The 16,655-nt window shown below is 43.6% G+C and overlaps 1 protein-coding gene across 1 annotated transcript in view; it reads left to right on the forward strand.

Annotated features, from left to right (window-relative positions):
• Positions 1-16,655, forward strand: part of SETBP1 (SET binding protein 1) — a 382,254-nt gene that overhangs the window by 182,827 nt on the left and 182,772 nt on the right. Inside the window, exon 3 of the mRNA XM_058277610.2 lies at positions 13,356-13,409. Within this exon, the coding sequence (XP_058133593.1) occupies positions 13,356-13,409 (54 nt within the window). The remainder of the gene's footprint in view (positions 1-13,355; positions 13,410-16,655) is intronic.

The following is a 16,655-nucleotide window of genomic DNA, read 5'->3' on the forward strand; positions in this document are numbered from 1 at the left end:
AACACAGGCTTTGGTTTCAAATGAAATCATGTGTTCCCTGGGTCTATCAGTTATGACTTGTGACTTTGAATAAATTACTTAAGGTTGCTAAGCTTCTGTTGCTCTTCATTTGTAAAACAGATACAATCATAGTACCTGCTTTATCAAGTTTTTGAGAAGATTTAATTGTATGAACTGGGCCCTGGAAAGTACTTCGTGGTTACTGAATATCTGGGTATCCCCATTACTGATGGCAGTGCCTGGAACTTCACATTCCTCCATTGGTTGGAAGAACTGAAAGAAGGAAGGAGAGAAGGAGGGAAGGAAAGAAGGAAGAGTACATTTGGTTAGGGAGAGAAGACACTCTGGCAGAGTGTGTATGTTTGGGAGATGGCAACATTCCATTGAGGGATTCCTGGGGTAGTGGGGGGCAAGGGGAATGGTCATGGACTGGACTTGCATAAGTCAGAGCTATGTTCAAGTTCCAGCTCCACCACTTCTGCCCCTATAGCCCCTTGACTAAATTATTTAACCAAGAAGAGTTTGGTTAAATAGTTTTTCAATTTGCTCCACTATGAAACAATGAAAATAATACCTGCCTGTCTTGCACTGGTAGTGTGGGAATGAAGAGGGATCATGAATTTAAAGCATCTCCTTGCTTCAATCAGTGGAAAATAGTGGGTTCTGAAAAAACCAGTTGTTCATTCTATAATTATCAAGTGCTCAGACTCAGAGTAGGCTTCTAGAGGAGATCCTTCCTCTAGATATTACCTGATTTTGCCTGTGGCTTTTACAAAAGATGTGGCTACCTGCAGTTTGTGAGGTTCAGCTATCATTGGATACAGCTTGACATTATCCCTTTTAGATATCCACCTGTAACTATGATTAATTGTGCCAAATTTGGCCTGAGGGACCCAGATTCCTAGCCAAGTTGGCTACACTGAGCTGAGAAGCAGAGCTTTTGACTCCAGTGCTCAAATAGTCTCTGAAGCAAGCACCTTCTGACTTCTCGCTCTCTGCTGCTGAGTGAGCCTAGAGGTGTAAATCAATTTCCTGGGATTTGCCAAGGGGATGCATTAAGAAGCTTTGATACTAGTTTTGAAGCCAAGTGAGCAGATCATCTGGTCAGTTCTAAGCAAGAATTCAGTAAATGATGAAAAGAGGAGGGAGATGAGAGTGGATTTCCCCTAGCACATCCAGCTTTGTCTGGCACATGTTCACTGAAGGGAACCTCCTTTATTGGCCTTTTACAGACTTTGGAAATAACCCACAGATGCTTGTGATGTGATTTCTTAATTTCGTTCGAAGGAAGGGACCTACTGCCCAGACTGGGCTGCTGAGAAGCAACATATCTTTAGTGCTCTTCTTTCTGGGCAAATTAGTTATGCTTTCTTAAGCATATAGCTTTTTGAACTTCAGATGAAGAGCACAGACATCACTGCCTGCAGAAAGTGTGTAATACAGAAAGAGAAAAGCATTTCCCTGATGAACAACTCATGGCATGTGTTAAAGGCAGTGTTCTTAAAATGAGGTTGGAGGAGTTTTCGGGACTTGGAGCTGTCCTGGGTGGTGCTGCAGGGACAGTTACCAGACATTGTATGTCCTCCCATGGCCCACTGGATGGAACGCGGGAGAGTGTGGGCTATGATGTGGACCATTGACCGTGAGGTGCAAAGATGCTCTGAGATGTATTTACAAATGCAATGAATGTCTCATGATGATGGAGGAGAATGTTGCTATGGGGGGAGGAGTGGGGTGAGGGAGGTGGAGGGTATATGGGGACCTCATATTTTTTGAATGTTATATTAAAAAAATGAATAAAGACAAAAAAAATGAGGTCCAAGTTGTTCTTGGGAAGGGATGACTCACTTAGGATCCTTAACGAGGCAACCCAGTTAATCCTATTTCCTCAAATGTATTTTGTTAGCATAAGAAATAGCTTGGTCACTTATGTAGAGGCCTTCTCCTTTAAGATATGGGTATTCAAATTATAATGTTTATAACGGTTTATATCTAATGTAGCTTATATGGAAACACAGTATAAAATCCCAATAAAAGAGTTGTGCTGTTCTGGACACAGTGGGCTTAGGAGTCTAGAAAACTGCAACGTCAGCTTTTCTCTACCTCATACTCCTCAAGGCTCTTCTTTGGATTCCAGGGCTCGTTAGGACACAATTTGAAGATCACTGTTATATAGACTTCCCCGGCCTCTTTCTTTACAAAATATCTGAAGCATCAAAGAGGATGCAAGAGAACCTCCAACAATACATATTCCAAAATTAGCTCAGAAGGTATTATGATGTCATAAAAAAGTGCATGGGTGAGCCAAAGCAGGCTCACATGCCATTCTCCTGACTACTACTTGTATAACGTTGGAAACTACTTCACCCTCTTCAGCCACATTTTGCTGAAATGTTTAATAAAGGGGGGCGTTAACATCCATCTCACCAGTTTATGCAAGGTTTACCCCTCAGTTTCCTATCCAGTACCACACAAGATGCCCACTCTGAAGGCCTGTTTCCTTCGGTCTGAGTACTCCTGAGCTGAATGTTGAAGTACCTTAAAGCATTTTGGAACAATGCATTTAAAAAGAAATCTACTGGGAAGTTCAAAAAGGGTGGACAAGCTTCTGTAGTTTCACCAGGTTCAAATAACATAAAACAAGACTCATCGTCTCAGTTAGTCCTGGATTAGGACATTCAGGGGCCTCCTCTTTTATCAGATCTCTATAGGTACAGCTCTAATCTGCAAGGAAAAAGATTAAAGACATTCCCTCCCAGAGGATGAAATAGCTTTGACTTGGACAGCAACCAAATATATACACCACTTAAAAGCGTGTGTTGTGTGTGGAAGGCTACACATGAAATCTTTAAAAAAAAAAAAAATGTGAAAGCCTTTTTGGCTGTATATCTGGGGGAATTTGTTACAGACCTCACCTGCAAATATTAGAACCCCATCATTTAAAAAGAAAAAGAAAAAAATCAAGACCAGGCTTGCTTTTAAGTATTTTCACATTTATTATTAGTCATCAGTGTTGCTCTTTGGGAGGGCAGGTAGAAGCTAAGTGGTTTCTGGTTTAACCTTTAAAATTCCAAGAGGCTGAGGGGATTTAGCAAAAGGACAGGTAGCATGCCTAGGATGGCAGCTTTGAGTATGTAACCTATTTCTGTTGCTCAGTGTCAGCTGGTAAGAAGCAGGCTGCTTGGCCTCTGCGCTATGGAAGGTTGTTTACCTTAAGCTCAAATGGATTTGACTTCAGCCTCACTGGGACACTGAATGCACGTAGCAGTCTGAGTGACCATGGGTCCAAATTCTGATCTGCAAATCAATAACAGAGACATAATACAAAATTATGGCTTTCCCCTCCCTCTGTCCTCCAAATTAGGAATTCTTCAAGAAAGTGGAGGCAACTTACAGAGTTGTGTGTGTTGAGGGGATTGTTGCTCGAAGAGAGAGAAGGGAGGACACAAGGTGGAGTCCCCCCTCCTTCCATCCCTGAGGTGAAAAGGAAAGGGGCTGAGAGGAATTTTGGTGTCTCATGGCTTTTGGCAAACTTTCCGTTACCTCTGTTCCAGTGACCCCCATGTCTGCTGTTCCTGCTGACGTGATTGGCAAGACTGGGAGAAGTATTAACAGTGATGACTTTCTTTTCTGAGCTAGCCTTGAATCATCAACTCACAAAACTAGAAGGGATCTTTGAGATTTCGATTTTTCCATACCTCCTGTTTTGAGTGAGACGAGAGAGTAGGCAACTTAATTGAAGCCACTTGCTGAGGTAATTGTTAAGGGACTAGTTGTGACAGTTTGAATTTCTTTCATGAATCCCCACAAGAAAATGATTGTGTTTTTGAACTAATCCATTCCTATGGGTGTGAGACCCTTTTGATTGGATTATGCCAGTGAAGTGTGACTCAGGTTAAGCCTCTGCTGTCTTGCTGGGTTGTATTTAAATGGAGACACAGGGAGAGACACACACAGGAAAAGGGAGCTCCGCCATTTTTGAGCCTGCCATGAGGATCAAAGAATTGCTGGCAGCCAAAATTTAAGCATGAAGCTTCCGAGAGGTTAGGTCCATGGAGTCAAGGCAGAAGAGATGAGCCATATGCCACATATACCACAGCTGAACTCAGAAAGAAAGGGGAGCAGCTGAGACTGAGAGAGGAGGTCTGGAAAGAGACAAGCCCTTTGCCTGGTTGCCTTCAGCTGTGCTCCAGGAGACAGTAGCTTCTGGAGGGAAAGGCAGGGACCTTGGCAGAGATTGACAGCCATCTTGCTTTGCCATGTGACAGGACCCCAGGATCATCATTAGCTGACTTTGGTGAGAAAGCATCTCTGCTGATGCATTATTTGGACACTTCACAGCCTCAGAACTGTAAGCCTTTACCCTAAATAAAATTCTCATTTTAACAGCCAACCCATTTCTGGTAGTTTACATCGGCATGCCTGTGACAAACTAAAACACTAGTCTCATTGATTTCTTCTACCTACTGTTAGCTCACACTGTGTTGCTTTGTATCCATGGACTAAAATCCTGAGTCCCTGAGGAAAGTGGCAGAGAAATTGGGCCTCTGTGAAGTGCAGACTAAATCTGCCTGAAAGGAAGGGAAGAGCAACCCTCCCTTCAGTCTTCTCAATGGACTTCCTCTTTTCCTCTGGCAACATTTTTACCTCTGGTTCTTTGTCCAAAAGAGAAATGTAGCAATGGGTTTAAAAATAACAACAGCAGCAACAACCTTGAGGAATGGCTCCATCTTGGCTGTGGGCATGGCTTTCTATTTAGCACTATGAAAGACTTCCAGAATTTTCTCGTTGTGGGAGTTGTCACCCTATTGAGAGACTCTGTTGGTTGTGAATTGCTACCCAAAGCAAAAACAAATCATTTGTAACTTCTGCCAGTTCTTCCATTTCCTAATCTGTTTCTCCTTCTCCTTTGGAGTATTCCTTTCAGTGTTCTAGCTGTATGCTCCTATTTTGACTCTTGGTCAGTTGTGAGTTACCGTGGACTAGGAATCTGGTTTAAATAAAATGTTTATCCCATGGTTCCCAAACAAGTGGCCAGATGCATCAACCTCTTCAAACCACAACACCTGCTGGGTAGGACTTTCTTGTAAAAATGAGTTAGTGGCCAGATTTTTATAATCTAAAAATACTTCCACTCCACCTCTAGTTTCTGAACACCACTGTCTTTCTCTTTTGAATTTATTGGAAACTCACAAGTTAAATATAATGATAGAAGTTTAAAATGTAAGGAAAATCAAATCTTTGTAAACAACTTTGGAACAAGATGGGATATGAAAAAAACTGCAAAATATTAATAACTTGAATGCTTATTTTTTTATGAATGATCTTTTACTATTGATGTTGTCAAGAATTTTTTAAAAATATAGAAAATATACCAGAACTGGGATTTCATGAAAGAATACAAATTTCATTGAACTCTCTCATTTAGTAGAGTAGCCTGTATTTGATGACTATGCTTGAGCTTGTCTTTGAAATAACTGTGGCTAAACCTGTTTTGTAAGGGTGAAGTGTTGTTGGGTATTCTAACATTTAGATATAAAAGTATTAAGACATAGACTTCTTTTAAAAGCTGGCATATCTCTGGCCAACCTGCTGATGAGATAGATTTGAGGTTTTAAAACATTTTTCATATTCATTTTTAAAAGGGGCTGGCATACTCTTAAGGCTCTACTTCTTAACCTGGGTAATAGGAGCATTGCTATTCTTTGTATTGTTATCATTTTTACCCACATAACTCATAAAATTTTTGTGAATTTATTTAATAAAAATTTTTAAAAGAATCCTGAGCACTGTATAGCTAGGAAAAGGCATGTGCATATGAAAAAGTGTGGAAACACCTTGTAAAATTTTAATGCTATTTAGAGAGGGGGTCATGGATGATTATTCCAAAACATTCTATACTGCTATTGTTGTATTTTTTAAATCCATTTCAATTATTTTTTTTACACCTTTTAAAAAATTAAAGTTAATAGATCACAAAAGACGTTACAATAAAAAACATAAGAAGTTCCCATATACTCCTCAACCCCCCACCCCACTCCTCCCACACCAATTACCTCCCCTATCATTGTGGCACACTCATCGCACTCAATGAACACATTTTGGATCACTGCTGTGCCACATGGATAATAGTTTACCCTGTGTTCACACTCTCCCCCAGTACATTCAGTGAATTATGGCAGGAGAATAAAGTCCAGCATCTGACCCTGCAGTATCATTTAGGACAACCCAAAATCCCAAAAATGTCCCCTCATCACATTTCTTCTTCCCTCTCCCTGCCCTCAGCAACTACAGTGGCCACTTTCTCCATCTCAATGCTACAATTTCTTCTATTACTAGTCACAATAGTTTTATAGTAGAATATCAGTAAGTCCACTGTAGTCCATATTATATTCCTCCATCTTGTGGACCCTGGGATAGTGATGTCCACTCCACCTCTAGATCAAGAGGGGGCTTAGATTCCAATGGATGATGGATGCAGTTCTTCTGCTTGCAGTTATAGGTACTCTTGATTCCCTGGTGTGGTAGTTGACCTTCTTCACCTCCCTGTTAGCTGACTTGGGTAAGTCCAACAAACCAGAGAGTAGGAGTTACAACTCTGCTGAGGCTCAGTGCCCAGCTATTGTTGTATTTTAATAATTTCACCTATAGTTGTGTCATATTTATATGAAATCAAGGATTCACTCACTTGTGGCTATTAATTGGGCACATCATATTAGGGCCTAGTGACATCTTTAGAACTAGTAACCATCTAGGAATGCAAATTTTTCTGGTTTTTCCAAACTTGGAGAGGATAGATGGACATGACTTTGGCGTGCTACAAGGATGGGACCAGAGGGGACAGTAGCATTCATTTTATTAGATGATAAAGTGAGACCTGCATAGTTTGTGACTTATACAGATCCTGTTGTTAGTTGCAGCAGGACCAGGGCTAGGACACAAGTCTTCTTCCTTCCTAGCATAACACTCTTTCATGGGAGAATATTCTTGTTTATCGCACTCATGAGGAATAGCAATCTTTTAATTCCATTTTACCTGTGTGATTACAGTTCCCATATTTCCTTCTGTGGTCTTGGTGGAGGTCATGGTTGCTTAATGGAAACCCTTTTTTCCTTAGCCTTCTTTCCTTTTCACTGATAAATCCCTAAAAAGCCTTGCAATTCTTCCTCCCCTTTCAGAATCTCCAAGTCCTCAGGCACTTGGGTACCCAAAACTTTATTTGGATTGCACACATGTGATTGGATTTGTTTTTCCTGATTTTCCATTGGTAAAGTTCACTCAGTATCAAACATGTTTGTCTCAGCTTGCTTTCCATGTGGACTGTTCTTAATCTTTTTGTGGGTTGGGAGGAAAGAGTCGGATGGGGTTCAGATTCCCTCTTTAGCCAAAGTAAGAAGTAAGTGACATGTCACAAAATAAAGAAGAGAAATAGATTCATTTCCAATTGAATAGAAAAGGGAAAGGCTAGGTTGAAAAGGGAGGAGGTAAAGTATAAGGTTTTTTAAATGAAGGGATAGTATCTTTGTGGGAAAATTTGAAAATAGGTCATTTATTCTCCCCAAAGCCATCTTTGCTCTTTTCCTTTATCCATCTACCTATCTATCCATCTAAACATTGGTGCATCCATCCATCCATCCATCCATCCATCCAGTTCACATACCATCATCTATTTCTCTGGCCCTCAAGAGAGGAAATATCTGGAAGAACAAATGACCCAGAGCTCTTCAGAATTTCCCCAGGGTAACCAGGCTTCAGTTTGTTCAGCTGCATGTCTGGGAGGCCAAGATCCTTTTGGCCAGATGTCCAACATGGCCCACATCCTCCCCCTTTTGTATCATGACCCCTTCCCAGATGCAAGTGTTCTGGGCCAGCCAGGGAGATTGGTGGGGATATATTAGCTCTAATGAGTACTTTTGAGAAGGGGCCAGCAGAGTAGGAATGATGTCCCTGGTATGGGAGGATAGCAGGAGAAATGTGGAGTAGCCTCCTCTCATCCTCTTGGGAAGCTTTGGAAGCTATTAACCTGAGCGGGCAGACAGGAAGTTAACTGGAGGGGCAGTACTAGGCTCAGGGAAGGCCCAGGGAGGTGCTGGCTGCAGTTGGACCATGGGCAGTTTTTGGTGAGGGAAACCCTATTCAGAGAGCAGGGTGGGAGAAAAGAAGAGAGCAGAATGTTTCTGTGTGGGAAGCTGAGGGTCTCTCTCCCCCCGTCCCCTAAGGGCTCTACAGTTCCATCTTCCTGCCTTCTTCTCTGCTCCTCAGTTCTCCCCTATGGCTTGAAGAGACAAAAAAACAAACCTGAACTTGTGCCAAGAGAGAAATTACAATCTCTCAAAATTGAAAACCAGGGCCGTCATCCTAATATTTTGAATATGGGCTGTTCCAGAGAGCAGCAAGACATGTCAGGAAAGAGAATGGTCTGAGACAGGGCCTCAGGAATGCTGTCCATCTCCCCCAAGGAGATGAAATGCTTTTCTCCTTCCTTTGCCTTTTAAATGTAATTCTGTCTGTCCTTCCCAACTGGACCCCCTTGCTGGGAGCAGTGCAGCTAGCCAACCTAGGGAAAGGCGGGATCCTTTTCATTAACTTCAGCCTGATTGAAGTCTCCAGAGCTGTGGAGGATTACATTTTCCTCCCTCTCTCTGCCTGCCCGCCTTAGATCCCTGCACTCCCAGCTGTGGGCATTGAACTGTTTGCCAATAATGGGATTCTTCGGATTGGGGAGAAGGTCCAAGTTAGGGGGTTTGGAGAATGGCCTCCTACAGTTCTATTTGAAGCAGTGACTTGGAGACATGCTCATCTCTTCTTGCTCATGCCTCAGTTTCCCCCTGAATTGCTGCTTGTGTATGGCCCACCTTCAGGAAAGAGGCCAGCAGGCTGTAGCAGCTGGTTGTGTCTGGCTGTCTTGGTTGGCCTGGAGAGGGATGGTCACTAGAGGTAATGGCCCTGGTGGAGTTCTCTGCAGAGGGCTTGGGGCATCTCTGAGAAGGAGGAAAATCAACAGTCCAAGCGACAGGGACCCACCTGGCACCTTCTTCTGCAAAATAAGGACTTAGTACTAATCAGGAGTTTTTAAACCTACATTAGTCACAGAACAACTTTCTTGTTCAAATGAAAGTGTGTGGCTGAAGCAGGGGAAAACAGAGTCATTGTGGTTGAAGGAAGAGAGAGGAGACATAGCAGGGGCCCTCTGTGCACCAAATTCTCTCACTCCAGCTCCCAGCAGATGTGGCTCCTGAGCTCACTGGGAACACCATGATTTCCTCATCTACCCAGGGACCGTCAACTCTCTCTCCTTCAGATCCTGACTCTAAGACTAGAAATCTGTTTTAGGGGTCAGCTGTGGGTAGCCTATGATACGTAAATATGGGAGGACTTCCTGTCTTGTTTTCTAGTCCATACCTGAGCATTATACTTCAGTGCCTGAGGGCCCTTTCTCCCTGCCTAGGTACAGCAGTGGACATTTCTAGGATTTTTTGAGGGAATGCCCAGGTCCAGGACCTATGTTTTGCCCAAGAGCTCATGTATTTGGTTGAAAACATGGTGGCAGAACATGCTCCTTAGAACCCAGGAGCAGACAATGAAGGAGTTGTGGCATTAAGGTGAGGAAAGACATACTTCTGCACAATGCTTAGCCCAAGTTTTAGCTAAATATATCGTTTAGCAAAGAGGTTGCAGTGTTCACCTTTAGTTGCTTCCCAGATCAGATAACAATTTAAATCCCATTGTATCTTGAGTGAAATCGTTCCAAAGGAATTCAAAAGTTTTAGAAGTTACTCCCTTATATCCCTGATACTACTTCCCTGCCCCCCCCCCCAACTCATCATCAGATAAGCTAACAGATCTTAACTGTGATGGGCACACTTAACGTTTATTGCCACCCACAGGAGAGGAAGATCCCACTGTCTCTCTGGTGGTGGATTCATTTACTCTTCTGTCTTTTTCACTTCATACTGTTTCTTCCTTAAATTTAAGTCTACTCCTACACTGAAGTATAAGCCAATATTCTCTCATAAAACCTGTAATGGACAGAGAAGAGCTTGTTCCCATCGTGGGAGTCAATTGATTCATTCAGACGTTTGAGTGCCTACTTCATGCTGGAAATGCTGTAGTTGCCGAGTGCCGTTTCCCTTTGTGGGTTTGAAGGACATCGCAAACCTGACTCTGACACTTCTTTTCTCTAGGCGAGGCAGTTCAGTCATTCTGCTCCTCACCTCTGGGTTGACAATATTCTCTACTGTCCTTTTACGTCATTTGAACAACAAGTATTTATTGACTAATTGTATGTCCAGAACTTCTCAATACTTTGAGAAATGGCAAAATAACATGTCAGATACTGCTTATGATCTTGTTAGAAATGGTCTGGTTGGGCATGATCTTGTAAGGTGAACTAAAGAAATTAAAAAAATTCATGCAGCAGCATAAAATAGAACTTATGATGATTAAGAACACAACTGTATGCCTCTGGCTCTTTCTTAAGTAAAGGAAATGAGTCAAAAACTGGGAGGGTGAGCTAAATCCTGACTTGGTTGTGCTGGGGACATAAGGAACAAACAATATTTTTAAAAAGCCATATCTCTATTTCCAATCAAATGAATGGATCTGGTCATTTCTCAATCCAAGTGTCATTTCTCTGACATGAGGAAATGATCATATTTGGAGTTGCTTTGAACACCCAAGTCCTTTATTTTTAGTGGTGGAATCTCAGAACTAAGAAGAACCAGACTTTTTGTCTCATAACTGCTGCCTACCTCAAACAGTGGTAAAAAGTTCTATGCTGACTTTACTTCTAGAACAATTTGAGAGTTGATTCATATATGGTCACACGTATCAGTGGCCCTGTCTTTGCAAAGATCACTCCCATGTCCATACCTTACTCTACCCTCTGTCTCTCCTCCCCAGCTCAAGTTAGAGGTATAGGTTATATTGATAAGTTCAGAAGAGTTGGATGATCATTATCAATTAAATGAAAGAATGTCTTAAAGGAAGAGTCAGTTAAGGATCATTCATTGGGGCACATGTTGATCTTGTGACCTGTGGCACATTTGAATCACAGTTGGGTCTAATTTGCATGGTTATCGTCTTTTTTCCTATGCCATGCTGCCTCAATAAATTATCTCCCAAGTTCTTTCATTCAGAGGCACTGTTGTAGAAGCAGAAGCCTGTGCTTAGGATATCATAATTTTGAATATAAATCCCAGATACACATGCTACCTGTGTGACCTAGAAAACATTATTTTACTTGTGTAAGTCTCAGTATTCTTATCCATAAGATGGAGATGCTTTCTATCCCATGAGGAACTTGTGAGAATTAAAAAAAGAAAGATGAGGGAAGCGGACTTGGCCCAGTGGTTGGGGTGTCCTCTACCACATGGGAGGCCTGCAGTTCAAGCCCCGGGCCTCCTTGACCCGTGTGGAGCTGGCCCATGCGCAGTGCTGATGCGCGCAGGGAGTGCCGTGCCACACAGGGGTGTCCCCCGCGTAGGAGAGCCCCACGGCGCAAGGAGTGCACCCATAGGGAGAGCCGCCCAGCGCGAAGGAGGGAGCAGCCTGCCGAGCAATGGCGCCGCCCACACTTCCCCTGCTGCTGACGACAACAGAAGCGGACAAAGAAACAAGACGCAGCAAAAAGACACAGAAAACAGACAACCGGGGGAGGGGAGGGGAATTAAATAAAATAAAAATAAATTAAAAAAAAAGAAAGATGATATAAAAAGCTGCAACCATTATACCAGGCACCCAGGTGGTCCTTGCTACCTCTGAATTCCCTTCTCCTCCCTTAATGTCTGCTGTGGCTGGCATTTACTGGTTGCAAAGGAAAGTGTAGGCACTGGCAAGTCTCTTTTCCACCTTCTTGTTCTTTCATCTGCCCCTACCTGAAGCACCTTGCCCTGCCACCTCTCTATAACCTTTCCATTTTTCGAGGCTCTGTTATTTCAGACACCCTGCTCTGACAGCTCTCTGGCCTGATCGTCCCTGTGTGCTGCTCTAGAATCCTCTTCTTTTACCCTGACACTCACATGTTTTATCCTTTGTCAAAGCTGTAGTTCCTTGAAGGCAGGAACTAGGTCTTGTAATTACTGCTGTATGTACCATTGGCCTCTGGTGCCTAATCAAGTGCTCTAATGGGCTGTTCAAAGGCTGTTTGATTACACTCAGAGGGGCCAAACTTGCTCTTGGTACCAGCATGGTCCTGTGCCCACCCACCCACCTATCCCCAGTCCACAGGCAGGGTGCAGGGAGGAAGGTGCAGCTTTGGCATTCTCCATTTCCTGTCTGCTCTATCCCAGTGTTAACACCACTTAAGCAGCGTCTGGGGCAGAGTCATTCAGGGAAGCTAAAAAGTCCAGTTGAGCTTTGCTGCAGGCTGCAGGCACTGGAGCCCAGCATGACTCCCTCTCTTTCTTGAACCAAACAAAATATTGTTACAGCAAACATAAAATCTTTCCTATTTTTCCACAAACGCTCTCTCCAGGCCTAACAAAGCTAGCAGTCACACTCCTGGAATCAAAATAAGCATCTGCCCTTTTCTCTTTATCTTGTACTTCCCCAGCATTTTTGAGCAACAATAAAGAATGTGATTATTTTATTAATCAAGTGTATGTTTTTGTTGAGTGCTTTCTAGCACAAAATCCTGGAGAGGGAGCAAAAAATATTTAAAACCTTAACTTATCCATTGTATTTATTAAATACAGAGGTGCAGACAATCTATAAACCTGGTTCTAACCCTCTAATATTGTGCATGATAGTTTGAGGCTTAAACTATTAATATCCAAATAGTGTATAAAATTGAAGGCAATAAAAGGAACTGAGTGTGCCTGTAGTTCAGAAGAGGGAAGAGTTATCGGCAGTGGTCTGATTTTAAAAAAAAAGTTTCCTCCCAGAGGCGATGGGGCTTTAAGTGTCTCTGAAGTAGAAATTCTTAACTTGTGGCACAGATTTCTTTGAAGCAAGCCAGGGACCCCGTCCCTAAGGAAATACAGTTATCTCTAGACATTTATAATTATACCTATCGTTTCCAGGCCAGTTTCGTGGAGTCTGGGGACCTGCTGACATCCATCCATAGTCCGTGAATCAAGACCCCTTGAAGAATTGGTAGCAAGTAGACTGCCTAGGGAGCTCAAGCTAGAGAGGGGTTTTGAAGTCAGAGATGAGATGGATGCAAGGTGAGAAGGCCATCCAGTCTGGAGTCCTAGCCCAGGAATATTGTGGATGTCTCAGTTAGGCATTTGAGATTCTGCCTCTTTAGCTCGGATCAAGGATCTGGTGAATCCAGTGCTGGTCAGTTGTCTTGGGAATACTGTAGGTAAACTTTGAGAAGTATCACTAAGGAAAATGCCTTTGTTCTTTTCCAGCTCCTTACAGCCAGTGACCTTGCAGCCACCGACCTCAAAGGATTTCAGCCACAGGTAAGTTCCACTGACCCTTTTATGCCATTTGGGGATGTGGGATGTTACATAGCTTGGCAAACAAACTTGGCCACCAGGGCAGAAACCGCGGCCTTTGATTTCTGCTCCTGGCTCCAGGCACCTGCCATGAGAACAGCCTGATGGCTTGTCCTCTCTGCCCAGCTCCCGCTGTCATCCCATCATGGGCAAAACAACCTCTTTCTGCCCACTCCCTTAATGTTTTACCAGAAAAAAGTATCTAACTCAAGATGCTGGGAACTGTTGGGTGGTGACTCAGCTTTGGGAAGGTCAAACCCAGGGAAGTAGCGGGTGGAGGTGGGGCTCTCCCTTTATCTCGTTTTTTGGAAGGGCTGCTCACATTTCTGTGATCTGCGTGTGTCAACACCTTGCAGTCACGGTCTGGTGGTCAGGTTAATCTCAGACTCTTGCAGAGGCAGGTGGTTGAGTTTTGCTGATGCGGGTAAGGAAATGGACCACTATTAAGTCTGGCTAGAGTTCTGTATGGAGATTGTGGTGGGCAGACCCCAGAGGGAGCAGGGACTGCTCTCTGGGGACCACCTTGGCAGGGCTCAAGACAGAAAATAGACTGTCACTCTCACTGTCTCTGGAAGTGGAGTCACTGTCTACACACGAGCCTATGTAAACACCAACACACGTACACACACACACACTACACACCAGACACACAGAAGTCCCTGACTTCTCCCATGGACCCCAGTGTACATAGAGCCTGTATGAAAAGAAAAAGAAATCCAAGGCTGATGGTGTGGCACTCAGTCCCTGTCCCCACCCCCTTTTCAATCTGAAGCTTTCTGTTACCTCCAACTCAGCACCTGGCTCGAGATCTCAAGGGCTGTTCCTTCGTGAAGAGTTATGTCATAGCTAATGGTAGCACTGCTGCACGTGGGTCACTCTCCTGATTCTGTTTGGCCTTTCACATTGTTTCGTTTGTGTGTCATCACCCCAAGGCTGAACACAAAGATGCATATTTTTCACTCCTCAGGATGCATGTTCCCGGGGCCAGGAAGTCCTGGGAATCTTGTGGCCAGGGCGTAATGCCCAGATCAAAGTTAATTCTCTACTGTTATTCCTAAATCAAAAAGGCCCGGATATACCTCAAGTCAACATAGCCCTTTTGGATGCTTCTCCAAAGAGGAACATAAAGCTTCCCACATGCTTTGGGCTGCCTCCTCCACCTTTGCTCCACCAAATTGTTGGCTTCTGTTGTTTTTTATCTCTTCTCTCTTTGGGCATCATGACATGTGCAGTGATTCATGGGTGTGTTTCTTTCCAGGACCTGGCACTGGCTTTCAGGAGGGGGTGGGTTTCACTGACCCCCCCTCACTGGGATCACTGCCGTTGGAACTTTCAGCTTTCACAGGGACCACACTTATATCACTGGCAGGTAGAGGGTTGTTTTGTTTGTTTCTTTTTTTCCCCTTGAAGCCTTTTCCTGCTGCAGCTTCTTAAAGAAAATAGTTGGGATCTCCTCACCAATCTTTGATGACTCTCAGGTTAGAAAGTGTGGAGCTAGATGACTGCCTTGCCCCGTGGGCTGGAATGTGCTTTATGTCTCTGTCCTCCTTTCTGTGTCCAGGTAGAGAAGAGAAGGCTAAGAAAGTGGATGTCCACCTCTCTCCCTGGGGTCACTGGTTTTTAAAGACACCAGGCTCAATCCTGGCAATAAACCATACTTTGCAGATAGAGCCTGGTGGCCAGTGCTTTCTAAGGGATAGTAGGTTAGCAGGCTCAGCGGTGAGCTCAGCCTCTGCACTGCACAGTGAGGCCATCTTCTGGGATCATGCCTGGACTGGCAGGCAGGTGCAGGCCTCAGCAAGTTTTGAAGGTACAGATGGAAGAGCTTCTGACATTCACACCTGAACACCGGACCCTTCTCTTTTCCTGGGTCCCTCCTTCCAAATGCATCCCATATCTCCTTTCATTTTCCAACATCCTCTTTTATTTGCCATTGGAAGGAATGGTACTCAAACCCCCTCCTTTCTCATCTTTGGATGACTTGAAATGAAGGTCTTCATCTTTCTTTACCCAAGTATCCTTCTCTACCCCCAAAAGAATGAGAACTGGCATCTAATTCTCTTTAGTAAAAGTTGAACAGCCATCTGCTTTCTTCTCCATTTTTAATTTTTTAAAATTTTTCTTTCTCATTATAAAATTTGTGAGTGTTCATTGTAGTCATTTGGAAAATTCAGAAAAACATAGGAAAAGTAATCCTGTTATTCTATCCCAGGAACATCATAATGATATCTTAGGATATAGCCTTCCGATCTTTATTCTGCATAGATGTATGTATCTAAGGTGTGTTTTCTAAGTGAGATCATGTTTTCCAAACTTTCTGGGTTGCGTGCATGCTTTCCATGTTGCTAAAAAGTTTTCTAGTGGACAGCTACCCTTGCATGGGTTGCTAGTACCATCACTTTATTTGCTCTCTCTGCTGTTGCTGGACTTTTCCTTCTCTTGGCAGGCTGAGATTTCCAGGAGCAATTCAGGCAAAGGGCCAGACTCAATGCTCTCATCTGGAAGACAGATAGCATTCAGACTTTCTTGGCATTTATTTCCTTTCATCACTTAGTTCTTACAGTGGGATGTGCAGGTTCCTTAAATGTTGCAGTAAAGCTCCTGTGTATGTGCCCTTGGGCATCTGTGCAGATACTTATAAAGGCCCAGGTGGGTGATGTGGTGAAGGAATAATCCCAGCATCTGGCCTGACCTCAGACGCAGATCCCACATGTCCAGCCACAGTGCCAGGCAAAGAGGCCTTGCAAAGAAACACCCCACAGAGGACAGCAAGGAATAAAGGACTTGGTTCTTGTCAACTCTGTAAACTTTCTTTTGCAGTGAGGAAAATTGAAGTTTTACTCCAAGTGTGCCTCCTGATGGGATTTTGTGGTATAACACTTGCCCAATGAGGGGTAGCCACTTTTAACACGATTCTAAGTTTCTTTGCTATTGGGGCACAGGGCACATTAGAATGAAGGGTGAAAGAGAAGAAACTAGGACACATAGGAACATTTTTCAGGATGGAGGAAACGGGGCTTTCAGCTGCTCGGTTGCCATTTCATTCACCGACATCCATGGGAGACCTTTGTGTGGCATTCCCAGCTGTGCACAGATCCTTCCCCAGGAGCTGACAGGTCGCCAATGTTCTGTCATGATTCTTAGCTTTGTGGCCCTGGGAGAGTTTTCTAATGTCTCTGGTTCTCATTTTGCCATCATAGATCCGAAAAA

The sequence above is a fragment of the Dasypus novemcinctus genome, chromosome 16 (genome assembly GCF_030445035.2).
Source record: "Dasypus novemcinctus isolate mDasNov1 chromosome 16, mDasNov1.1.hap2, whole genome shotgun sequence".
Classification (NCBI taxonomy): domain Eukaryota; kingdom Metazoa; phylum Chordata; class Mammalia; order Cingulata; family Dasypodidae; genus Dasypus; species Dasypus novemcinctus.